Source organism: Spinacia oleracea, chromosome 2 (assembly GCF_020520425.1).
Source record: "Spinacia oleracea cultivar Varoflay chromosome 2, BTI_SOV_V1, whole genome shotgun sequence".
Taxonomy (NCBI): Eukaryota; Viridiplantae; Streptophyta; class Magnoliopsida; order Caryophyllales; family Amaranthaceae; genus Spinacia; species Spinacia oleracea.
In genome coordinates this window covers 91,268,415-91,292,305 of record NC_079488.1, presented here as the reverse complement: position 1 = coordinate 91,292,305, position 23,891 = coordinate 91,268,415, and the positions used below count along the sequence as shown (strand labels likewise).

Below are 23,891 nucleotides of genomic sequence, written 5' to 3'. Positions count from 1 at the left end.
TAATCGATAGGTTGGATTATTAACGAAAAATCGTTGAAAGGTTGGATTATTTAAAGTTATTTTTCCAAATTAATTAAATTTTTTTTTTGGGTTTCCTAATGTTCATTGGTGTGCATCTAGAGATCTACTATTGGTTGTTTTTGTTTGGTTCATCTACAGTTCTACACACAGAATAATGTGGTGCGACTGGGACATTGAGCCCAATCTATATACCGCAACAATCGCTATTCACTGGAAACCGGGAGTGTTAGCACATTCCACAGCATCAGCTGGGTCCATCTTCCAAAAATGACGAACATTGTCTGACTAAAACGATCATCTCGCCATTTCCCCCCAATCCAGTATGAAAGATTCTTATATTCCCTCCAATCTGAAATAAAGTCCCCTGATTCACACTCTTTCTCTCTCCTCCCTGCAGCAGTGACGCTTCTCCATTGAATTTGTAGAAAATTCTGCAAAAATTGAAGAAAATCAAAAGCCAAAATGTCGGCGATTTGTAATCGCAGTAGAGTGTCGTCGTGTTTGATCAAACGATTGAAGTATCATATTGCGATGGTTTCGAATCGCAGATCGTTTACTACTTCTGAAGGTCATCGTCCTGCTATAGTCAACAAGCGTAGTCTGGACATTCTTCATGATCCTTTGTATAACAAGGTCTATTTCCCTCTCTTAGTTAATTAATCTTCGCAATATTTTGGATTCTGATGTTTGATGTTGATTATTAATAGTTTTTTGTTATTATTTGATTGATTGAGGCATTTGCATTGAAGTATGATCAGTTATAATTGTTGCGATCTTGCGATTCGTTTCATTGATTTATTGCTGATTTTTTTTAGAGGCTTTTATGTGAATTTATGTTGATTCAGATGTGTTCGTTTGATTGAGGAGTAGGTTTGTGGAACTTGTCATAACTTGGAATGTTGCAGTTGATTGATCATTGATACTACAACAAGTTGATTTAATTCGTGTCACTTAGTCACATTATGCTTGACAAGGTTAATGAAAATCGCCAAAGCTCCCTCCATTTCGTACATGGAATTTTAAGGTTCTAGTTAGTGGAGGATTCAGGAATTTAGGAATGGTGTGTCACAATTGACTGCGTACTAAACAAAACTAAAAAAACAAAAGAAATATACAAAGCAAAGTAAACATCATGTAATGTTAGCATAATGTTATATCTTTCCTCATGAAGTTCTCTGCATCTATATCTAAGTCACTGTTTAGATGTCCCTTGATTTTAGTTTGTGTAAAAAAGAACACTAGAACCGTACTTATTATTGTAACCTAAAATCATATACCTTCGTCTAAATTAAATTAATACTTGGTATGTATTTATACTAAAAAATGAGTTTTCCAATACAACTATTCACTTTTTTTGTTTTTGCAACACAAAAGTATTGCTCTTTAAAGTACAATTTTGGTTTTTGAATAAACATAAATAAAAAAACAAACGGGGAAGGAAAAAAAAAATATATTTAAAAAAAATGAAGGGAGAATTTATATAAATAAATAAATAATAAATAGGGAAGGTAAAAGAACAAGGGGGTGCTGACATGCAGTAAAAGAGGACGTTAAAAATGATTTTTTAAAAAGGTGCCAAAAGCGTCGGGCAGAATCTAACACGTGTATTAAAACAAAAGTAGAAAAAGAATCACGGATGTCCACTGGACCAACGGATGCTTTATGTTATTATCTACACGCTAATGTATCTATTCTGTCTTTAGACTTTTTGTTTTAAAGTTCGAGGAATGTTTTGTCACGTGACACACCATGCCCAAGTGTCACGGTCTCGAGTATTTTGACACCGAATCATGCGGTGCACTCTTTCCTATGGGACGGCAAGGGCAGCAAGTATATCTCAAGGCTTGATGGGCCACGAGCGGGAGCGGGTGCTTGGTTCAGAATGGTCACACTTGTCTATTGGCGACAAGAGTGAGGGTCGAGGGTCGATCGGGGCACTTATGTGTGCAAACAGCACAAGCAGGACCGACGACGAGAATGTATCTGTTTTTGGAAAGACTTTGTAAGTATTGAAAATCTTAAGAACGAGCGATGTCACAATATCTATAAAGGCTTACAGCAACACTAGTAATTAAGCAAAGACAACTTCTGATGAGAGGTCTTGATCCATACCCCTCATAGAGGTTCATTTTGAATTAGCTTTAAACTTTTAGTGAACACTTGATTGACAAAAAACATAATAATTTATTCTAATGCCTAGAAAACCATTAGAAATGTCCTAGAAAGAAATATATAAGCAAAATACAAGTAGAGGAAGATTGAATACTAACATCCTCCCCTACTTAAACCGTCGACTCACAAGAATTATAATAGATAAAAGAAAAAACTCTTATCCTAAATTATGCAGTCTCTTTTGCGCCGTTGGTTGATGGCCGTTGCTGAAGTTTTCTTGAATCTTGGTTGTTGGGTGAGCTTTTGGAGGAGTCTTGTGAAGTGTTTCTTCTTGGAGTTGATGCTCCTTATGAATCCACATTTTCCTTGCTTCTGGTTTCTTGCTCGATGCTGTTTGGCGCGAGCTATCAATTTGTATCTTGTTTATGATGCCAGGTGCATTCTTCTGGGGCTCTATCACTCGCATTGCAGAAAGGTATAGACCCTTCTCTTTTGCATCTGTAGAAGTACTTGTACTTCGGACGAGACAAGTCTGTCCGCCTGTTACAAGCAAAGAATTCAAGTGAGGCATTACATTTTCTTTCCTGGTGCGGAGGAACCAACACAAGGTTGAAGTCGTCCATGTTAACGACAATGAAGTTTATTTTTCTTTCCCACTCTCCCAACTTTGTTTCCTCCTTTTAGCCATAATGTGAATCGGCTTGGCTTTAGAATTGACGAATTTCATATTTCCACCTTCTTTCTTGAGGACCAACCCCAATCTCCGGGCTTCTGTTTCGTGACAAAGTTGTGAGAGGCGTCGGTGTCTAACATGGCTCAAGCTTTCCTCCCATTCACTAAGAGGTCCACATACGTCAGGTTTGTGGAACGTTCTCTTATCTTCAGGGTCTCTTTCCCTATTATATATACTTCCTTCGTCCCTTAATACTCGTCTCGGTTTGACCGACACAGAGTTTTAGGCAATTTAATTGACTTATTAATTTATTCGGTGGTAGTTAATAGTGATGTATTTTTTAATATAGTTAATGAGAAATGTGTCAAATAAAGGGGTGGGGTTGGGAGAGGGGTTAGATTTTTTAATGTTTCTTTAGAAAGTAAGAATATATGTGGGTACATAGTTAAGAGAGAGAAATAATATAATATTAGTAAAAGTATGTCATATATAGAAACGGGGCAAGTATTAAGGGACGACTTTATATGGAAAGTGAGGCGAGTATTAAGGGAAAGAGGGAGTACATCATATAGACAACACCCATCCCCCAGGGCTCTTCGTCGTCGTTGCATGCTTCTTCTTCAGTTTCTTTCGAGGCTTCTTCCACGGACATGGCGGACAACTTTCTCTGCAGGTTATCGATCTCTCCTTTGTGCTTGCACTCACACCATTTGTGTGGGCCTTGACATAGCAAGCAGTTAAGCCTACTAATATTTCCCGAGAAAATGTTGACCTAGATTCTCTTGTTGATGGGAAGGTGACGACCGAGATTTCTACGAGTCGCCTCCTTTATTTCTTACACTCTTGGGTGAGCTTGCAGTCGGCCCCTCCTAGCTTGTAGGCGCCCCCCTTGATTCTTCTTCTATCGATGGCCCTTTTTTGCGTAGTAGTTCATTAGTTTCTCTGCAACAGTCATAGCGTCCGAGAGGGTGTCAACCTTCGCCTTCAGAATTTCACGCTGCACCCATTCTTTCAACCCGTGAACAAAATTGAACAATTGATCCTTCTCATTTATGTCTCAGATGTCCAACATACAAGCCGAATATTCTTTCACATAGTCGCGGATGGAGCCTTTGTGGCGGGTCTCATGCGGCTTCATATGTGCGGTGAACTCGGTGTTCTCAGGGTAGAACTGTTCTTTGGGTTCCTTTTTGAACTCCTCCCATGTGTCTATCTTGATCTTCCATCTTTGATTGCTTTCTGCGCCTCCTTAACTTTGTCTCATTTGACAGTGCATGGTCGTAGTATCAGTATTGCTCCATGTTGAAGAGTAAATTGTCAACTTCCTTCGAGTCTCTGGCCTCGTTGTAGTCTCGAGGCTTTGGAGGTTTGATTTTCATCACACCACCTCCACCTAAGTCTTTTCGTGCAACGCGCATCAGGGACGCGCACTTGTCTAGTGTTTCATCAGCTTGCCCCTGAACAAAGCTAAGTTGTCCATGAAGCACCTGTTTCTCTTACATGGTCGATCGAGTCTTTCGATTTGTTTTGCTTGGCCAATCACATTCCTAGAGTCGAGTCCATCTTTCTAACTTGCCCTCTAGCCAAGCTAGTCTTTCTTCGGATGATTCCATCTTGGGTTGTTTACTCGGGTCTCTTGATGCCTAGGGTTTGAACCTTAGCTCTGATACCAACTGTCGCGGTCCGAGTGTTTTGACACCGGGTCGTGTGACACGCTCTTGTCTATGGGGCGGCAAGGGCGCAAGCCTCGTGTGGAAAGTGTATCTTAAGGCTTGATGGGCACGAGCGGGTGCATGATTGATTTTGAATGGGTACTCTTGCGTATTGGTGACAAGAGCGAGGGTTGAGGGTCGATCGGGGCGCTCACCGACAACGAGAATGTATCTGTTTTTGGGAAGACTTTGTTGAGTCTTGAAAAACTTAAGAGCGAGCGGTAGCACAATATCTATGAATGCTTACAACAACGCTAGTAATTAAGCAAAGACAAATTCTGATGAGAGTTATTGACCCATACCCCTCTTAGAGGTTATTTTGAATTAGCTTTAAACTTCCACTGAACGCTGGATTGACAGAAACATAATAATTTTTATGTAATGCCTAAGAAACTATTAAAAGGTCTTAAAAAACAATAGATATGGAAAATACAAGTAAAAGAAGGTTGGATTCTAACACCACGGTTGGTTCCGCCAATGGTTGTTGTGCATGGATTAAGAAATATTTATATCTAGAAGAAGAAAGGGTCAATTGACTACTATATCACTCTATTTAGGATCCCTTCTTTTCATCTGAAAACCTTTATTTGAACTAGTTTGAACTTATATTGCCGGATGTGAACTTAATTAAGTTGTGCCTTGAACTTGGGTAGCTCTGGTCTAAACTTACTTGTGCTTGTCCTTATGTGAATTTATTTTCCTTGAACCTTTAAGGCGAAAGGAGCAAAGCCTAATTACTATATTAAATGATGATAAGCGAAGAAAAGAAGGGTAAAATTAAACACATCACCTTAGATATTGTGATAAGAAAACAAGAGAAGGGTACAATGACTGTGAAACAAAAAAAGAAGTATTTATATGGCTTCTATTCTGAAATGGAGGGAGTTACCTACATATCATATATAGTTTGGTGAGTACTGAGTTCATGACAAACTACAGAACTTTGTACGAGATTACACCATGGTTAAGTACCCATGCTATATTAAAAATTATTTAGCTTTGGTTTTGTGATAAGAGATGAGAGTGCGACACTACTTGATTTTTTTTCTGATATACTTGATAAATTTCTTGCTAATTTATTCTATTCGAAGCTGTTGCACATTTCCTAGCGATTCTTCAGGATTTCCCAAAATTGATTTTGTGATATATGATTGTCTGAATAGTAGGGGACTGCATTTTCCATGACGGAACGCAACAGGCTCGATCTCCGTGGACTTCTTCCACCAAATGTTATGACTACTGAGCAGCAAATTGATCGATTTAGTCAGTTTCTATCTCTCTATTAGTTTCTCATTTCAATATTTGTGGCTCTTCGTATTTTTGTAGCTGAAATGATTATAGCTTTTTACTATGCTCTGATGTTTCTGTCATTTTCATTCATGATCATTTGGTGGTTCTTCGTTGCTATACTATCTTTTTCTTTCTGTCCATGTCATTTTCTTATAAAAAAAGAGAATGCTCTCTATTGAAAGTGGAAAATGTAGTCCTGCAGAGATGAAGATTTGACCAAGAGGCCTGGTACAAGTAATATAGATCAGTGTCAGTGTAGTAAATCAATGGCACAATGATAGAGCCACCTAGTAATGTCATGAAAGTCATCCCCTCTTACATTCAGTGGATCATAGACTAACTCAAGATCCGTTATTTTGGCGAACATAGATGGAGTGCACACTACACAGCCTCTATAACTAATGTGACTTCTTTCTCCAGTATTTTGAGGCTTCTTACTGAAAATATTTCAATTAGAGCTGGGAAGAGCTGAAATGCGCTTTGGAAGCAATTTTAACACTCCAGGGTGCTAGCAAGCATACATATGTTAGTGTTCCTTGATTTAGTGTTACCTAATTCTATAACCCCCCATGAACCGCGAACCAAAAATGATGAATTATAACATGAAAGTGATGCAATTTTGGCTTAATTTAACAAATCAAGTAGCAAATTGCAAGCCATCATCCAATCCATACTAGCAAATTAGGTAACTATTATCTGCAGCAGTTTTGTATAAGGTTTCCGTGTCCTTATACTGTTAGATTAGATTTTACCCTAAATCTTACGGAAATGAGTATGGTTTTTAGTACAGCATGAGGAATCCATTTTCTTATGAAGTCACTCGGGAGACACCTTATTGTGTTTTTTACGATTTCTGTCCACGAGGTTCTGTTTTTCTGGCTCTTATGAACTGGTGGTATTGCGAGGTATTCTTGGTTGGCAATCACAAAAAGACCCCTGTTTTTTCTTAGAGAACTTTTATGAGTACAAGTTGGTTATATGAAGCAAACTTCAGTAATTCATTTCAGCTGTGACAAAATTGACTAGAAAAAGTATAGGAGTACAGGAAGTCTATTGCTTTTTTCTTCTTTTTATTAGTCAAATGCTAACAGTTATTCAAATTTTTACTCGGTGAAAATGTTGAGGTGGAGTAATTCAGAGGTGGAAAGAATCATAAAAACTATTGAACGGGGAAAGTTGTCCATTTTGATCCACCGTCCTTGATTTATATGATGTCCTTATGATGATGGAGATCTGGAAGTATCCTCTTAATTGTTCTCTGATCACCAAATGTTTGAGGTTTGGTCCTTGGATGGTGCTTGAAATCTCGGAAGCAAATAGTTCAATTGTCTTTCTTTTTGGATGGAAGTATGGAACACCCTGATGTGACAGTTCCTCTTTTTGCATTACAGGACTTCCTCATGAATTTGATCAAGTTTGATACTTGATAGGTCTTTGATTTGCTCTTTTTGAGTTTCAATGTCACTGCATTTGCATGATGTTTATGATATGCTGTGAAGATTTTTATAGGTCCTTGTGAATTGACAGTATTGTCACAATATTGTGCATTAGTGAGTATGGTTCTTGTTACACCAGGTGCATATGACCGTTTATGTACTAGGTCCATTCAATCAAATATACCAAGAATGTAGTCTGTGCTGTGTTTGCATCCCACCAAACTAGAAATTAGTTTTAAGCCTTATTTCTCAATATCACATCTTCGGCATACCAATAAACGGGCTATCCTATGTTCTATCCAGCACGTCTTGCATTACTTTGATTCTGGGTACTGTTTGCTAATTGCTATGGATGGTTCTTTGTGCCCCGAGAAATGCTTGTTATTAATTACTTACTATTACCAAACAGTGGCGGACCTAAGGAGACTTGAAACACAAGCGAAGGATGGACCATCTGATCCCAATGCTTTAGCTAAATGGAGAATACTCAACCGACTACATGACAGAAATGAGACTATGTACTATAAAGTGAGTGAGTACCCTTGTTATATATTCATGTTGTAGTATTTACATGCACTCAAGATTTTCTTTGTCACAGACTATTACCAGACGACTATAGAAAAAATAATGTTTACATTTTTTGGGGCTATCCAAGTTTGTCATGAAAGCTAAGTAGCTAACTGGTGAAACGGAATGATGTTTTGGAGTTTTTACTCCCGAGATTTGACATTGTCCTTGTCTTTTGTAGCCTAATCATGATCAGATCGAACACTGCTGTAGTCCTGTTACCTGTTGAGTTATTCATTTCAGCTTCAGCTCGATTGAGCTGAAATTATTAACCTGAAACTTGTTAAATATTACTTCATAATATGTTTAATCATGATCGGATGCTGTTGAAATATTCATTTCAGCTTCAGCTTGTTTGAGCTGAATTGATTAACCTGGAACTTGTTAAATATTACTTCATAATATGTTAAGCTTATGAATTCCATTTAACTATAGCATATCCACATGGCTCCATAGAGTGTGAACAATGATGTGCTGATCAAAAGTGTTCAGCTGACTAGTTCTTGGGGAAATCTATCCTTGTTGGCTTCCTCTGTAATTTTGAATAGACCTCTTCATTTGTTTTGGCTTAGGTTGAAATATTAAATAAGAGAAATTTGGGCCTTCCAGTATTTTGATCACTTTAGTAAAATCTGAATCTGCTACTCAAGAAATTAACATCAAAGAGGTTGTCTCGTAGAAATTCTTGCATATTAGATTATTTGCGCACTTGACTTACAAAGCATTCAAGTTGACACCTGATCGTTAAGAAGCATGGCAAACAAAACATTTCAATTTACTGCTGTATCTGGTTGGTCACCGATGCTTGGATGATTTTAGAAGTTCTGACACTCTTTCTAAATGTTTGTTCAGGTTTTAATTGCAAATATCACAGAATATGCTCCTATCGTGTACACTCCTACAGTTGGCCTTGTCTGCCAGAATTACAGAGGGTTATATAGAAGGCCACGAGGAATGTATTTTAGCTCTGCTGATCGTGGAGAAATGATGTCAATGGTATACAACTGGCCTGCGGAACAGGTATTTCCTAATGACATAATGATCCCAGATGCAAGAGTCGTCATTTCATCTTGATCATTCATTCTGTATGAAAAGTAATATTCTGACACTTAACTGAGATTTTTCCAGTATGCTGATCTGTTATGCTCTATCTCTATGTCACTTCTTATGTCCTTTCTTTTCCAAGTTAGGATCAACTGTATTTTTGTTAGATCAAGATCTACCTTATTTTTTGTTTTCATGCACCAGTTTTTTGTTTCACCTGTAGTATGTGAACTCTTTCATATTTGACAAAAACAGACAACTGACTGCAGAATCAAAATTCTGTCATTAACGGCTTACCTAATATGGCGAGAATATAAATCTGTTTCAAATTAGCTTGTTATCAAAATACATAGGTTACAGGATCGGATTTCAGCCACTATGCTTGTAATGTTCTGAATAAATTAATCTCTATAAGTTGTCTTCAGAGTTAAGCAGCTAGGAACAAGTGCAGACGTATTTTTGTGCCTAATTTATCTATTTTCACAATATAGCATTTGATTTCTCAACTTAATTGTTCTTGCCACATTTTGTTCTCATGGTTTTATGCTGATAGAGTCCTCTTGTTTTGCAGGTCGATATGATAGTTGTTACTGATGGTAGTAGAATTTTGGGACTTGGAGATCTAGGAATTCAGGGCATTGGAATAGCAATTGGGAAGTTAGATCTATATGTTGCTGCTGCAGGGATAAACCCACAAAGAGTAATTCCTTGACTTTGAGTTATGTCACTCATATATGTCTGAATATCTCCCCCCTGAATCAGGCTGTGAAATTAATTGTCTCACTTTTCTCATTTTCTATCCTTTTGTCTTCTATGTCCTCTACTACTTAAAATTAAAACCTTCTTCATAAAATTTGTGTTAAACCGGTAATGGGAATTTTGTTTTAGATGGAGAAATTGATGACATGTTATAGTGTTATACTGTAATGGCGATGCAATAGAATTTCACGCTTGCTAAGGCACAACTTTGACCAATCATATCTTGGATCATCCATTAGTAAAAATTATAAAAAGTTGATATTTTGAAAATAATACAATGAGACTTGTTTAGCAAAGCAACATTTACATAATAACATTTAGTACAAAAATGTGGTAAGTTTCTATATAAATAGTGTAAAAGTAAAAAGTATTGCAATTAAGTATTGATGTAAGTAATGTAAGTAAAGAAAAGAAAAGACTCGTTTTGGCAAAGATGTTCTTCCTGTAGAAATTTGGCGGTACACCCATAAAAAAAATGAAATTATAAGAATAGAGCTTGTGCGCATTAAAAGTTTAAATTCATTTTTGTATGGATATTGTATTGGTGGAGTCAAGTTTTAGGGTTTGAGTGACACTTAAGTTTCATTGTTCTAAGGTTACTTGCCGCATGATAGCTTGAGGGCATAAGATTTTGACATTGCCCTCTTTTTGCATATGGATGACATCCCCTCCTTGATGCTTTCTAATATATTCCTTATGTCTTTTAACTTAGAGAAAAAAGATTAGGAGGGTTTTGTTTTCCTGTTATCCATAGCTACAAACATTTTTTTAACATTTTCCTTTTTTTGAAATTAAAATCTTCCTTTTCCCTTATAGTTGTATTGAGTTTTAATTTGTCAAAAAACAAAGTTTTCTCATACCAAGAAAAGCCATATACGTTTTACATAAACTATCCTGTATTTAAAAAAGCGGATTCTACTTTTACATTTGTTTTGAGAATTTGCGTTGCCCCGTTTCCCATATTCTTTACGTGCTAGGTTGGAAAAACAAAGATTTTGTGATTGGATGTTTTCTTCTGCATTGCTACAGTATTGGGTGCTGCATTTAGCTTCTCTTTGGGCACATACCTCAAATGGGCCCCTGTTGTAATGTTTCTGTCCCTTGTTTGTTGCAATTTCTTATTTGTTAGAAAGCAACGGCTCCATCTATCATTACATGCATTCTCAAGGATTCAGTACTGAGTATAGATATTTCCATCCAAATGTGTGGCTCGACAATATCTTTTATTGTTTGTTTAACTATTGTCATCTTAGTATTTCCAAATCTTTTTCCCATGGGTTGCTAGGTTAATCTTATTCAGTTGTGCTTTATATAGGCTTTTAACTTTTTGAAATTTGAACATGTAGAGCGTATATTAATTTTCCATTCTATATTTCCAATGGAGTAAAAGATTCACTGGTTTTTACTTGGATTATAATGGGAAAAATTAAAAAGTTCATTTCTCCCCACCTCGCCGATGGGAGCTTCATTTGAGGCGTTGGAGTAATTTTGTTGTACAGCAATTAATTACTTTTCCTTTCAGTCCCAACTCCCAACTCTTTGAGTGAGTTCCATCGACAATAAAAATACAACACTTTAAAGTGAAGCCCTCTCCTTATTGCTCTTTTTTTGGCGAGCAGGTATTACCAGTGATGATTGATGTGGGAACCAATAACGAGAAGCTTCTTAAGGACTCTCAGTGTAAGGATAATGTTATTGTGAATATCTGTTTGGTAATTTAGTATATCAGCCACAATTCATTTGAGATGTGTTTTGTTCGTATACATGCTTATCATGTGCCTGTCTTTTCATATCTAATGTCTGTTTTAAATGGTGTCCTGAGTGTAGCAATGTTTCTTCATGTGAATGCTTTCACAATCAATATGTGAAAGGGCGCTGCTTTTTTCGGTTTGTTTTGTTGCAATAGGTCTTTGCTTCTTTGGTGAAATTTCCTAGATTTCATGACACTGTCCAGTATTTTCTACAACATGAACATGCTTTAATCTTTCAAAATTTCTCTTTAAGATCAAGTATGCTGCATTGACTTCTCTTTTTAAACAATTTAATTTTATATGCTCCCTAAAATTACCGCCGTATGTTTCACTATTTCCTTCTACAAGGCCTCAAGAAAGTCGTTTGCTCGCTGATTCGTAAAAGAATGTATAAAGGGTTGTTCTGTTGGTATATGTTTATGTTTACCACATCTGACTTTTGAAAGTCATAGACTTACTACAGACACCAAACGCGGGCCACTCACCCATATATAAAAGAATGCTGCCATAAAAAGCTCACGCCTTTAGTTCCAAGTGATCTAATTTCGCGAGTAGGGATTTACTGCTTTACAAAATTGGTGGACCTTGTTACTGCTTATAATCTTAAACAGTCAGTTTTATTTTTCTTTTATGTGCGTGTGTAAAAATAACCCCTTCATCACAAAAGAAATTTGAATATACATACGCCAACATTAATTCAACTTCCTATCTATTTTCTTGGTAAGAAGTCCATACGAGAGATTAAAGTATCATGTACTACCACTATTAACACTAAAACTACTACTCCGTACTGTAGTTGTTACAATAGTGCCTTTTATTTTAACTACGAAATTTGTTCCTCTCTAGAAAATGTTTTTTGTTGTTTTTTCTGGAATTAACCTTTTAACTGGCTCCCATTGGTTAGGGGGTAAGGTTGTGTACATCTACCAGTGACAGGTTTTTTTTTGTTGGGCTGTTGTTTCTGTTGTACTTGTCAAAGTGACAAAGTGTGATAGCATATGAGAAATGTGAATGTAACGATCTTTTCTTCCTTTTGGCAGATCTGGGAGTGCAAGAACACCGTCTTGAGGGGGAGGAGTACCTTGCAGTCATTGATGAATTCATGGAGGCTGTTTATACGCGTTGGCCGCATGTCATTGTGCAGGTCAGTTTCTTTATGCTATTAATATCAGCTGATGCAAAGCATTGCGAAACCTGTTGTTTTTCTGTGGCATTTTCACCATATCACCACCTTATGCTCTCTATTTTGCAGTTTGAAGATTTCCAGACTAAATGGGCTTTCAAGTTGTTACAGCGTTACAGGCATAATTACAGAATGTTTAATGATGATGTACAGGTATGAGTATGCTGTTATTGGTGACTGTGTTTTCACCTTGAAGTTCTTCATAATGTTTATTAGTTAGAACATTTAAGGCTCAGTTTGCAATCCTGTTGTTTTCTATGTGATATCTGTCATATTACCTTGCTATTTACCTTTTTTAGGTGGTCAAATCTTCAGAGTTTAGAGAGTATCACCCTGTAGTTAATCATTCTCCCTTGGTTGTGTTAAAAAACTTGGGTTATCTCTCTCAATATATGTTCTAGTTTCTATGTGTACTTGAGATTTCTAAGGAGCTCGTCTCAAAATTCGCCCTCGTTACTTTTCCCAAGTCAAATAACCTGGATGTATGAAAGAGATCTTGATTGCCTCTCTGGAAAGGAAATCAACTTGATGGTGGCTCTTCTATCCGTAAAATTATCTCATTTTCTTAAGGCAACGACATGACTACATGAGTAATATCAATTACTTAATGCTGGGACCCTATGTTGCTGAATATTATGTCACATTCCTCTACCTTCCACTCCATATTTTTTTTTCTCATCCACTGTGTCCTAAGTCTGTTTTCTATTTTTTATTAAGTACAATCCAGACCGTCATTAGGCTGGCTTATACGCTATCTCAATTATTCAGGATTTTTTGTTTCCTCTGTCCTTCACATTATTTTTCCCTGAACAAACAAGTAAAACTAAAGGTATGTGGAGCGCAGAATCATCCTTTACAGGTATTTAAAGATGTTCAGTACTACACGTGAATAGTTCATGCCAAAAAATTTATGTATTGTTCTCGAAGGTAGGAGCAAGCTTCCTAAGTAGACTCGTTACTGCTTTTGCTTAATTGTTTTTTTAGTGGTACTTTTTAAAAGGTTTGATCTTGTCTCAGTTGTCTTAGTCGTTCCTTTTTTGCAGCGATTAAATTGCAAGCATTTATGCTTATATCTGATTCCTCTGTTGTAGTTAATATGTCAAAAAATTGTGAAGAATGTAATCCTCAATATTTCCTCCAGACTAGAATGACAATCTGGATGGTTGCTAGCATGTTAGCATTCTATGTAGGTGCTTTTCTAAAAGTATTGGTCTGAAACATTTAGAATTTTCATCATGACAACTGAATCTAATACTCTTATGTCTTAAGCCCGAATGGACTTGAATTAGTAGATTCTTGTTAAGTTCAATTATCCTTTGATAAACTAGATAGTCATTTTTTGTGATATTGAAGATACTGTATGTTGTCTTAAATTAGGTACCGATTGAACAAATTGGAGACATGTGGTCATTGATTATTTTATTGTAGGGCCTTTAGGCCCTTTACCAAAATTCATTTATTGCTTAGATATTGACTTACAATTGACTATCCCTTTTGTCAGAGGTACATGTTTGATTGTCTTTTGACTGGAAACTGCAAAGACCGAGTAACATGCTTGATACTCTCTATTGGAAACAGGGGACAGCAGGTGTTGCAATTGCTGGGCTTCTGGGAGCTGTAAGGGCTCAAGGAAGGCCAATGGTTGACTTTCCTAAGCAAAAAATTGTTGTTGCTGGGGCTGGAAGGTTCACTTGTCTTACCTTTTCTCTGGACTTGAGATCCTTTGTAAAGTTAGCCTGCAGTCATTTTTTCTTTGGTGCATAATGATTGATAATTAGTATTCTTTGTTTACATTTCTTGTTATTTTACTGTGCCCTGTACCTTTCTGCTGAATATGAAACCTTGCATGTTTAATAAATTTGTATGTTGGATGGTATGTCAAGTTTCAGCTCGTATGCAAATATGCTTGTTGGGATGGGGCTATTGTCACAGTTAAAGGAGTAAAGAGAAATGTTATAAATCACACCTTGTTATCTTGTCAATGATACCCTTTGTAACTTTATATCTGATTTTTTTTAATATATCATACTTGAGGGGGTGGGATTAATTGCAAAGTGGTCGCATGCATGTTCTTAGCTCTGAGGATTTTGTTTGTAGAAGATCAGAGTATATTCCAAAGAATTCTCATGAACCTCCCAATAGTTTCTCATGTAGTATTGGAGGATTTCAGGAAGTTTAGAGCAAATGATAGTAAGCACTAAGCAGGAAGTGGATTGTTAGTTTAAAATTTGAAACTTGTCCAGAATCATAAGCTAGAGAATTTTAGACAGAACGCATATTTTGAATTGAAGAAAGAAATCGATGGGTGGTAGTGTGGTACCTCATTTCTTTTCCTTGGTCCTTCTTTTGGCTTCAGCATCGTCTATCTCCTCGGAATCCTCATCTCTTTTGTCTGAATGAAACCTCAAACTTTTGAGCTTGTTTTAGTGGCTTTTGTCCGTTTTTTAGTTAAGATGCATATTTAAACGTGTTAAGTGAAATAAAATCATGACTCCTATGGTCATGTAAGTGGTTCTCCAGCAATTGACGTTTTGATTTGTTGATTCTGACAGTGCAGGTGTAGGGGTTCTTAATGCTGCCAGGAAAACAATGGCAAGGATGTTGGGGAATAACGAGGCTGCTTTTGAAAGTGCAAGGAGTCAATTCTGGGTGGTTGATGCAAAGGTATGTAATCAATAATGTTTTAGTCTGATAGTAGCTTTGACTTATTCCTTGATCGCTTCTTCAGGATCCAAGTAGCTTTGACTTGTGACGAACGAGTTTATTGTCTTTTGTCTTAATTAGTACAATAACGAAATGGTCTTTTCAGCAAAGCCATGTAATAGCTAGGCTGTCTAGATGCAGTGTTGGACCGTTGGTAGAGCTAACCGCTCCTCTCCTGCTGCCTTGTCTCCTGGGGACTGGGCAATGGGAATAGAGATGTTATATAGGCAGAGGAGGAAATAGAGGGATGGGACTCATGGGAGTCTTGAGTAAATGGTGTTTTACTAATTGTCATACGAGTTCGTCGAGCTGGTAGGTACATCCTACGCTACGGATGCTCCGTGTTCTTCACAGAAGTGGTTGAGACGTAAACACATGTCACTTAGGCTCCGTTTGGTTTGGTGTAAAATGTTTTCAGTGTAAAATGATTTTCCATGGAAAATATTTTTCAAGGGAAAACACAATTCAAAACTAGTTTTCCTTTGTTTGATTCCTTAAAGGAAAATGGGAGAAGATGGTGAAGTTTGAGGGGACGAAGGGAGAGGGGGGTAAGGAGGAAAAGAGGAAAGTTGAAAAATTAGCTTCCCTCCCTTTCAAATGGAAAAGATTTTTTCACCTTTGAGGGAGTTATGGAAAATTGTTTTCCATCCCTTGCAAAACCAAACAACGTAAAATGATTGAAAAGGGGAAAATCGTTTTCATGGAAAACGTTTTACTCCCTACCAAACGGAGCCTTGAGGTTATTTCAACTACTGATGGGGGACATGCAGATATCATACTATCATGCTTTATCTATATGGTTACATACATGTAATGGATCTAGGATCATGTGTCATTTTAAGCAGACCATACCGGACCTTCCTTTTCACATTCTATTTTCTCCTCCTTATGTAGACTGTGAAAGTGTGAAGTGCTTCTGTGGTAATTTTATGGGTAGCCAGGAGCTCCTTGATATGAAATTTAGTTTTGGAACAGATAAGGAGAAAATAAATTTGTTGCATCTCTCTTTATCAGCTATTATTTGTGTCACTGGTTTGAAAGGAATTGCTGAAATTTTCTCCAAGTCTTAGTCTGGGAATGATTGATGTGCTTGACTTCTCTTCAAGCTCAAAGCACTGTGGTTCTTAAGGGGATGTACTGCCAGACTATGTTACCCGGACTCAGATACCCATATCGGACATGGGTACGTGTCTAAGTGTCCGACACAGCTATTTTGTGAAACAATTGCATGATTTTGGTCCAAAATGAAGTGTCCATATCCATGTCCGAGTGTCGAGGATCCGACGCGGGTATTTGAGGTAAAATGAAGAGTCCGGCTAACAGAGCTGCCAGATGTATAGAGGAACTGGGGTCCCTTGAAAACCTGTACTTCTTTTGGAGTATACCTTCAACATTACCAGTTTACCACACAAGCACCTTGAAAACCTGTACTTGTTTTGGGGTCCTTTACCCCCACCTCTATATTTCTTTCATTTTCTTCTTGTAAGAATATTGTTTTTTGTTAGTTATGAAAGAGCTCACATATCAGCTGAACTGTTGTAATCATTATTTACTTGTTAACATTTTGATAGTCAACAATAATTTTGATCAGTAAGACTATGCTAGGATTTTGATTTCATGTCCTCGGTTGGGAAAGTATGGCGGTCATTCGCCTTTAAGAACACAAATAAAAAATTCTGGTTATGTTTCTTTGTTTCTACTTATTCAGTACTTAAATTTTCTTATTTTCTTTACCACATTGGTGAAGAATTAGAAGCTGTTGCCACTGTGTTACTTTGTATTGTGTAGATTATTTATCGTAATTTACAACAACAACCACCAAGCCTTAATCCCAAAATGATTGGTGTTGGCTAACATGAACCGTTATAAGGAACTGTTAATTATTCATTGTAATTTAATTGGTTATATTAAGAGCTTTAGCTTTCAGCTAACAGAAACTGTGTAAATGATTATGACTAAGCTGCTCTATTATGCATATTAGGGACTGGTCACGGAGGAGCGTGAAGATATAGACCCAGAAGTCCGCCCATTTGCGTGGAAGGCAAATGAAATTAGCCGCCAAGGGTTAAAGGAAGGGGCAAGCCTGGTTGAAGTGGTTAGTGAGCTTCTGTCCCACTGCTTACAACTTACAAGTTACAAATTGTGCAATTTGTTTACAAGAATTTATAACCCTTGAAAAGTTATAACTTATTTGGTTGTTGTTCAGTAATCCCCCTTGTCTTACCTTGTTGTCTTGCTGATTCGAAAATCATTTTGGAATTATGAATTTGGGTTCCATCTAGGATGAGACATTCTTGAGCAAAATATTATTCCTTTTCATTTATACCAAAATAAAATTTTCCCCCTTGCTCACTTAATTTGTGGTATTTTCTTCAGAGGAATAATTATATTTGTAGTTCTTGAAAGGGTTTATGTTACTTGAATTTGCCAAAAGTGTTGGATTCATTCATGGTGTCCGACATAGCCACGTCTAGCTTTTCCCAGGTTTTCAATTATTGGTGAAGGATCACATAGCACACCCATATTTGAGATGTGCATGATAGGGCAGGTAAAGGATACATCCTCATCATGCAAATCTCCCCCCCCCCCCCCCCCCCCCCCCTTCCTCTTCTTCATAGACGTAGGAAGCTTTGTTTAGTGTGAGTAGTATGTGTAGTGTCGTGCCACTCGGAGGCATGGGATTGTATATTTGTATGCCATATAGTATTTTATTTAATTAATAGAATGAGTTAATCAAGTTTTCCCCAATTTTTTCTTCTTCCCCATTTCTAAAATTCTGATTTCCAGTTTATAACAGTATTGGTTAGCAATTAACACTGAAATCTGAAGGTCTTCCGGAGTTAAGTTCAATACTTCTTGCTTCATGTCCAGACGTCCAGTATATAACCACTTTGAAAAATACACATGCACTGCATTTCAGACACTTCCTATTTCTCAGTGCAAAGCACCTGATTTTGACACGTGATATTGATGACTACTCATTTTCATTGCGTTTTACATCTTGGTCTATTTGTGAAACAGGTCCGGCAAGTAAAGCCTGATGTACTTCTTGGATTGTCTGCGGTTGGGGGTTTGTTCTCAAAAGAGGTATGGCCATATGACAGGTCAACTGATCTCTTTTTGTTTTCCTGCTTAAGATTATTGTTTTCTCACCCTTCCTTTCTCAACCCAGTTCATATCAAAATTCAAGCTGCATATTGCATGCTGCCAATTAATGCTTCATATAATAAGATAAATAAAAGTGACTTGCTATTTACCGCAAAAAATTACGACCAACCGCCCAATTAAATGACAAATTTGCACACCCCTCCCCCCATCTCTCTCCTCTTTCGTTCATTATCATTACCCCATTGCCTCAAAGAGGCTCCCACAAGAAGCGGGGTAAGGGGGGGTCGGACGTACGCAACCTTACTCCTGCAATTGCAGAGAGGTTGTTTCCAATTGACCCAAAAGCAATAACGGGACGACCATCTTCTACTTCATGAAAAGGAAGCGAAGAGGTTTTAAGAGCCATTTTGATTTAGTCCATTACATCCCACAGCCAAAAGAACAAATGAATCTTTGGCCCCATCTCTCTCCTCTCCCTAAATAAAAACATAATTCTTGGCTCAAGAGCATCCAGATCGATATTGCCCATCTGATAAGCCAGCAATATCAACTCATGCGTTATAAGATTTTATTTGACAATTTTTGTTTGTTTTTATACTGATTTTTTTTCTTTTACCAAATGATCTTAATTTTAAGGTATCTTATGTTCATATCAAGGTTTTCTTTTTGTCTTCACCCATTAAGTTCATTCCTTATTCCTTTTATTATTTTAGAAAAAGTTCAATCCTTTCATTTTTCACATCAATCCTAGTTGGTATGTGTCAGTATTTGTTAGTTTACCTCTGATGCAAACTCATCCTATTCCAGTGAGTTTCTTTGTAATATTTTTTCACTGACTGCCTTTATTATCATCATTGAACATTTTCACCACTTCCATTCACTTAGAGGCCTTAGAGACATGATCATATGAGATTTCTTTTAACGACTTGCTGTGTAATTATATACCTTCAATCTGAGGGAAATATCCAAATCATGTTTCTCACTTTCTCATCTTCCAATTACTTCTATTCCAAAAATTATTTTGTTAGAACTTCTTCCTTCTTGAAACTGACCAAGGTTATCACGATCCTCCTTGAAGATCTTACTACTCGACTTTCAAATATTTGTGCCCCATTTTAATCCAAATCTGTATTTTGATTGAACTCCATCATCATAATCATAAGCTTTGGTCGTCCTAATTAATCAAACTTCGTGGTTTCCCCTTTTAACATCCAGTGTTAGCTAGGCAGCTTCCTGAATCTCTTTATAGGTGGATAAATTTGAGACAATGGTGATTGTTGTGCGGCGTAGCGTATGCGGAATTAACTTGTATACCGGCTTGGGGTTGTGTTTAAAGAGGTTTTATTCGCATAAAGATGGAATGCATGTAACTGGCCTCATGCTTCAAGAGTTTTCCAAAGAAGAAAAAAAAAAATTGAACAATATTCAGTTTTTTTTGCTCACGATTATGTGTCACTAGTTTTATACATGGCTTCTAGTTGCTGCCAGAATCCATCAGTATTCTCCTCCAGAAGAAAAAGATTGCTGTAAATTTTTTCGCAGTTTCTGATTGGGATTCACCTATTCTAATTGTGGTTAGGTCTTGGAAGCACTTAAGGGCTCAACATCAACGAGGCCTGCAATCTTTGCAATGTCAAATCCTACAAAAAATGGTGTGCTTTTATTTGTACTTATGGTTTTTGTTATGCTTTGCACTTTTATTCCCTTTTTTCTTCCCATCAACAGCAGAATAGTTTGTTCTTCACTCTTGTTATTACTTGCTGCAGATGAATAGATGATAGTCAGTTTTGTCATATTTCTTTTTATTTTTCCCTAATGAACAGCTGAATGCACCCCTGAGGAAGCGTACTCTATAGTAGGTGACCACATAATATATGCAAGTGGAAGCCCATTCAAAAATGTGGATCTTGGTACGTATTCATTTTATTTGATTTACTCAAGTTTTATAGTGATGTTAGTGCAGTGTATAAGAAACAAGAATCGTTGCACAAGAGGGAAATACCTTGTAAAAACGAAAAGTAACCAAAAAGCATATGCATGCAGTGTTAGGGGCCTCATAAAGGCTGCTGGAACTTTCAGAAATTTTTTGTAGTCAAACTTAGAATGAATCTTTACCTTTTATTTCTTATTCTATGGAGTATAGGGCCTATAGGCTAGGATAAGGCTATGTATATCTGAACCGTCCCTGCCCCCATCTTTCCTTGCATAGTTATACTTGTATCATTATATATTTATATGGGAATCTTGTGATAGATTGATGACTAGAAAATCAAGTAAATATTCTTTGATATCATGCGTCTTCAGATTTTCTCTTCTCTTTCCCTTTGGTTCTAGTTATAGCATATCAATTTTTTCAACAGAGACTACTACAGAATGCCATTTTCTCTCCTCCCCAGTCCCTCAAATCTTAAGAAATATAGCTCATATTTATTTGGGACATGGACAAATGAGTAGAGCATTTTTGATGAAACATTTTGAATTTGGTAGGAAATGGCAGGATTGGGCACGTTAACCAGGGAAATAACATGTACCTTTTTCCTGGGTAAGTTGCACTTATAGCTCGCTCCTTTCTCATTTTTTTTTTTAATAAAAAAAGACTCCATTCTCTGATTTCTTAACTTTCAGGATTGGACTAGGTACCCTTCTCTCGGGCTCTGAGATTGTCTCAGATGGCATGTTACAGGCTGCTGCTGAGCGGTAATAATTACCATTCCCAATAAATTTCTATTTAAAGCTTGTCTAGTTTGTTTTTTGCCTTGTTTTGGATCTACAGCTCCAATCTCAGTCTATTCCCTTATTTGATTTATTCATCATAATGTATCCGAGTCACAATCTGGGCTTTATAGATTATATTAGATCAAATACATGTTCAAAGTAGCATATTAACAGAACCTGATTGCATAGCACATCAGTTATTGTAGAATGGTTTCTTATTATTTCTCCTTGGGGCTAGAGGTCATCTAACTGTCATGGCTGGTCCTTGTGACCCTGCGGCTTAGTTGAAGGTACCGGAATGTGGATGCTAGCTTCATTTTTGCTACACTATTATCTGCTCTTTAAAATTCTCAACCTGGTAATAACAGCATGCTGTGAAGTACAGAATCACACTTTTATTGTTGAAGAATGCTGATATTGGTTTTTGGATTTGCAGCTTAGCTGGATATATGACCGAAGAGGAGGTGCTCAATGGTGTTATCTATCCTTCCACGTCAAGGTTGATTTTGGAGCATATAGCTTTCTAAATTTCCATTCATGGCATCTTTTTTCACATTTCTTCTGGTGCAGAATACGTGACATCACTAAAGAGGTAGCCGCAGCCGTAGTGAAAGAAGCTATACAAGAGGACCTTGCAGAAGGCTACCGTGGCATGGATGTTAGGGAACTTCAGAAACTAAATGAGGTAGAAATAACCAACTTGAACCTTGTTTTTCATCTGTCCTTTTAGGAAGTTCACGTTTGGCACAAGACTTATTGTGCTTGTGCCTATAAAATGTGCTCGTATAAATTATTAGGGAATGAAGTTGTTTTAGTTGGCATCTTGGAATTGGATCATATTGTAATGACTTTATGACTTCCTTTCTATGATATCTCTGTCAGCCATTCAGTTGATATCAACGGCTCTTTCAGTAACTGAGAACTTATGTTATGTTTGCAGGAGGAAATTCTGGAGTATGTAGAGAACAACATGTGGTACCCAGAATACCCTACGTTAGTGTACAAGTAGCACTGAAACCATAATTTAAGTGCAAAGGAGAAAATGCTTATTGTATTAGACACTGGAGAAGCAGGCGCTGCAAGCCTGGCTTTCGAGTTTCGACACAGTTGTCATCTTCTCCGATTTGTATAATTGTATTGCTTGTTTGAAAGGAGCGACTGTCTTTGGACTGTGGTCTCTTATATTCTGATGTAGTAGTGATTTCATGCCATTCTTGCTTCTCCATTCCATTTCAAGTCCGTTTTTGGGAACATGGCTTTGAACTGTAGAGGACGCCAAAGTCGCCAATGGTGGCATATTAATTGTATGTAAAATGTTGGTTATCATAAGAGCTACCACATATTACTTTATCAGGCTGTGTTTACCTATAGCTTGTGTGATGAGCCACCCTATAGAGAATACGTAAAGATTGTCTAGAAATAAATTGTCATCAACAATCGATAGACAATACGTAAAGATTGTCTAGATTGACATCCGATAGAGAAAAAGGCAAAAAAAGTGAGCTGGATGCAACTCCTATTTACACTAGCAATTGGAATTTACTCGGGGGAAAAATTACTTTAAATAATCCAACCTTTCGACGATTTTCTGTTAATAATCCGACCTTTGGATTATTATCTAATAATCTAACCTTTGCACCCCATTAACTTTCATTGCACCTAACAAGTCACCAACCCGGTATAGCAGGTCACCTATATACGTGTCATGCAACCATTTGTTATTTTTATATTAGAAAATAATTAATATTTTTTTTTTCCCTTTACCTTCTTCCTTTTTCTAGTTTTTTTCTTTCTTCTTTTCTTTACCCTTCCTCCTTGTTTAGTCGCGGCCTCCACCAGAACTCTAACCCTTAACCAAATCCATTATAAAAACCATTTTTTTCATTTTTAATATTATTTCTTTGAATTACATTAAAAAAAAAAAACTTCCTCATCTCCTATATCCACCACCGCAACTCCTCCTCTTCCGCTTCATCATCATTCCTTCTTTATTCTTCTTGTCAATCACCAACAAGTTATGCCTCTTCAACTAGTGAAATTTCTATTGATTTTTTTTTTATGATTAGTAAAAAAATTAATGAAGGATTACTCAAATAACTAAAGAGAATTTCAATTGAAATTTTAGTATGAGGAAACGGATTTGTAGATCTTGATGAGGGTGTGGTTATATATCTGCTAGATTTTGCCGCCCCACTTTGTAGATGGTTTTGATGGTGGTGACAGAGCTAGGGACATTCCGAGGTGAGGGGTATTAGCAGTGGTGGTTGATTTTGGGTGTTAGTGATTGTTTGTTGGTGGTGAAGAATAGACGGTGGGGAGGAGAGGTGAAGGAGAAAGATGGTTGGTTTAATTGGTTGGGTAGTGGTTGTGGTGGTGGTGCGGTACAGACAATAAAAGGATGGAGAGAAATTTTTTGTTACATAAAGGTAAAATTAATTTTAAGAAATATAAATAAAATAATTCCATCAAAAAGGAAAAAAAATACAGCAATCAGTTTTGAGGAAGGATGGGTTCTTTTTAGAATAAATAAAAATAAATAAATAAAGGTGATGACTTGTTGTGCCGGTTGCAAGTGGTTTAGGTGCAATAAAAATTAATAGGGTATAAAGGTTAGATTATTAGATAATAATCAAAAGGTTGGATTATTAACGGAAAATGGTCAAAAGGTTGGATTATTTAAAGTAATTTTTCCTTACTCGGGCACCCATTGATTTTGCTGCCACTTAAAAGACCAAAACAATATTCAATGTCCATCCTCTCATTCCCCTCACTATTATGTTCTCTCATTACCATACATTCAACCAACCAATTGCGTTA

At 36.9% G+C, this 23,891-nt stretch overlaps 1 protein-coding gene across 2 annotated transcripts; it reads left to right on the top strand.

Annotated features, from left to right (window-relative positions):
* Window positions 1-172: 172 nt before the first annotated feature.
* On the top strand, window positions 173-22,424 carry LOC110777831 (NAD-dependent malic enzyme 65 kDa isoform, mitochondrial). Of its 2 annotated transcripts, none has more exons than XM_021982419.2 (19): window positions 173-654; window positions 5,685-5,781; window positions 7,654-7,772; window positions 8,664-8,831; window positions 9,427-9,555; window positions 11,234-11,294; window positions 12,406-12,509; window positions 12,618-12,701; window positions 14,127-14,233; window positions 15,101-15,212; window positions 17,233-17,346; window positions 18,273-18,338; window positions 19,939-20,011; window positions 20,183-20,269; window positions 20,847-20,901; window positions 20,985-21,056; window positions 21,511-21,573; window positions 21,645-21,759; window positions 22,015-22,424. In XM_021982419.2, the coding sequence occupies exons 1-19, from the start codon at window positions 484-486 to the stop codon at window positions 22,081-22,083; spliced, it is 1,866 nt and encodes a 621-aa protein (XP_021838111.1). In that variant the 5' UTR covers window positions 173-483; the 3' UTR covers window positions 22,084-22,424. The 2 variants fall into 2 exon arrangements, with proteins under 2 accessions (XP_021838111.1, XP_056693290.1); XM_056837312.1 differs by having other exon boundaries at window positions 531-654; window positions 5,682-5,781.
* The last annotated feature ends 1,467 nt before the right edge of the window (window positions 22,425-23,891 follow it).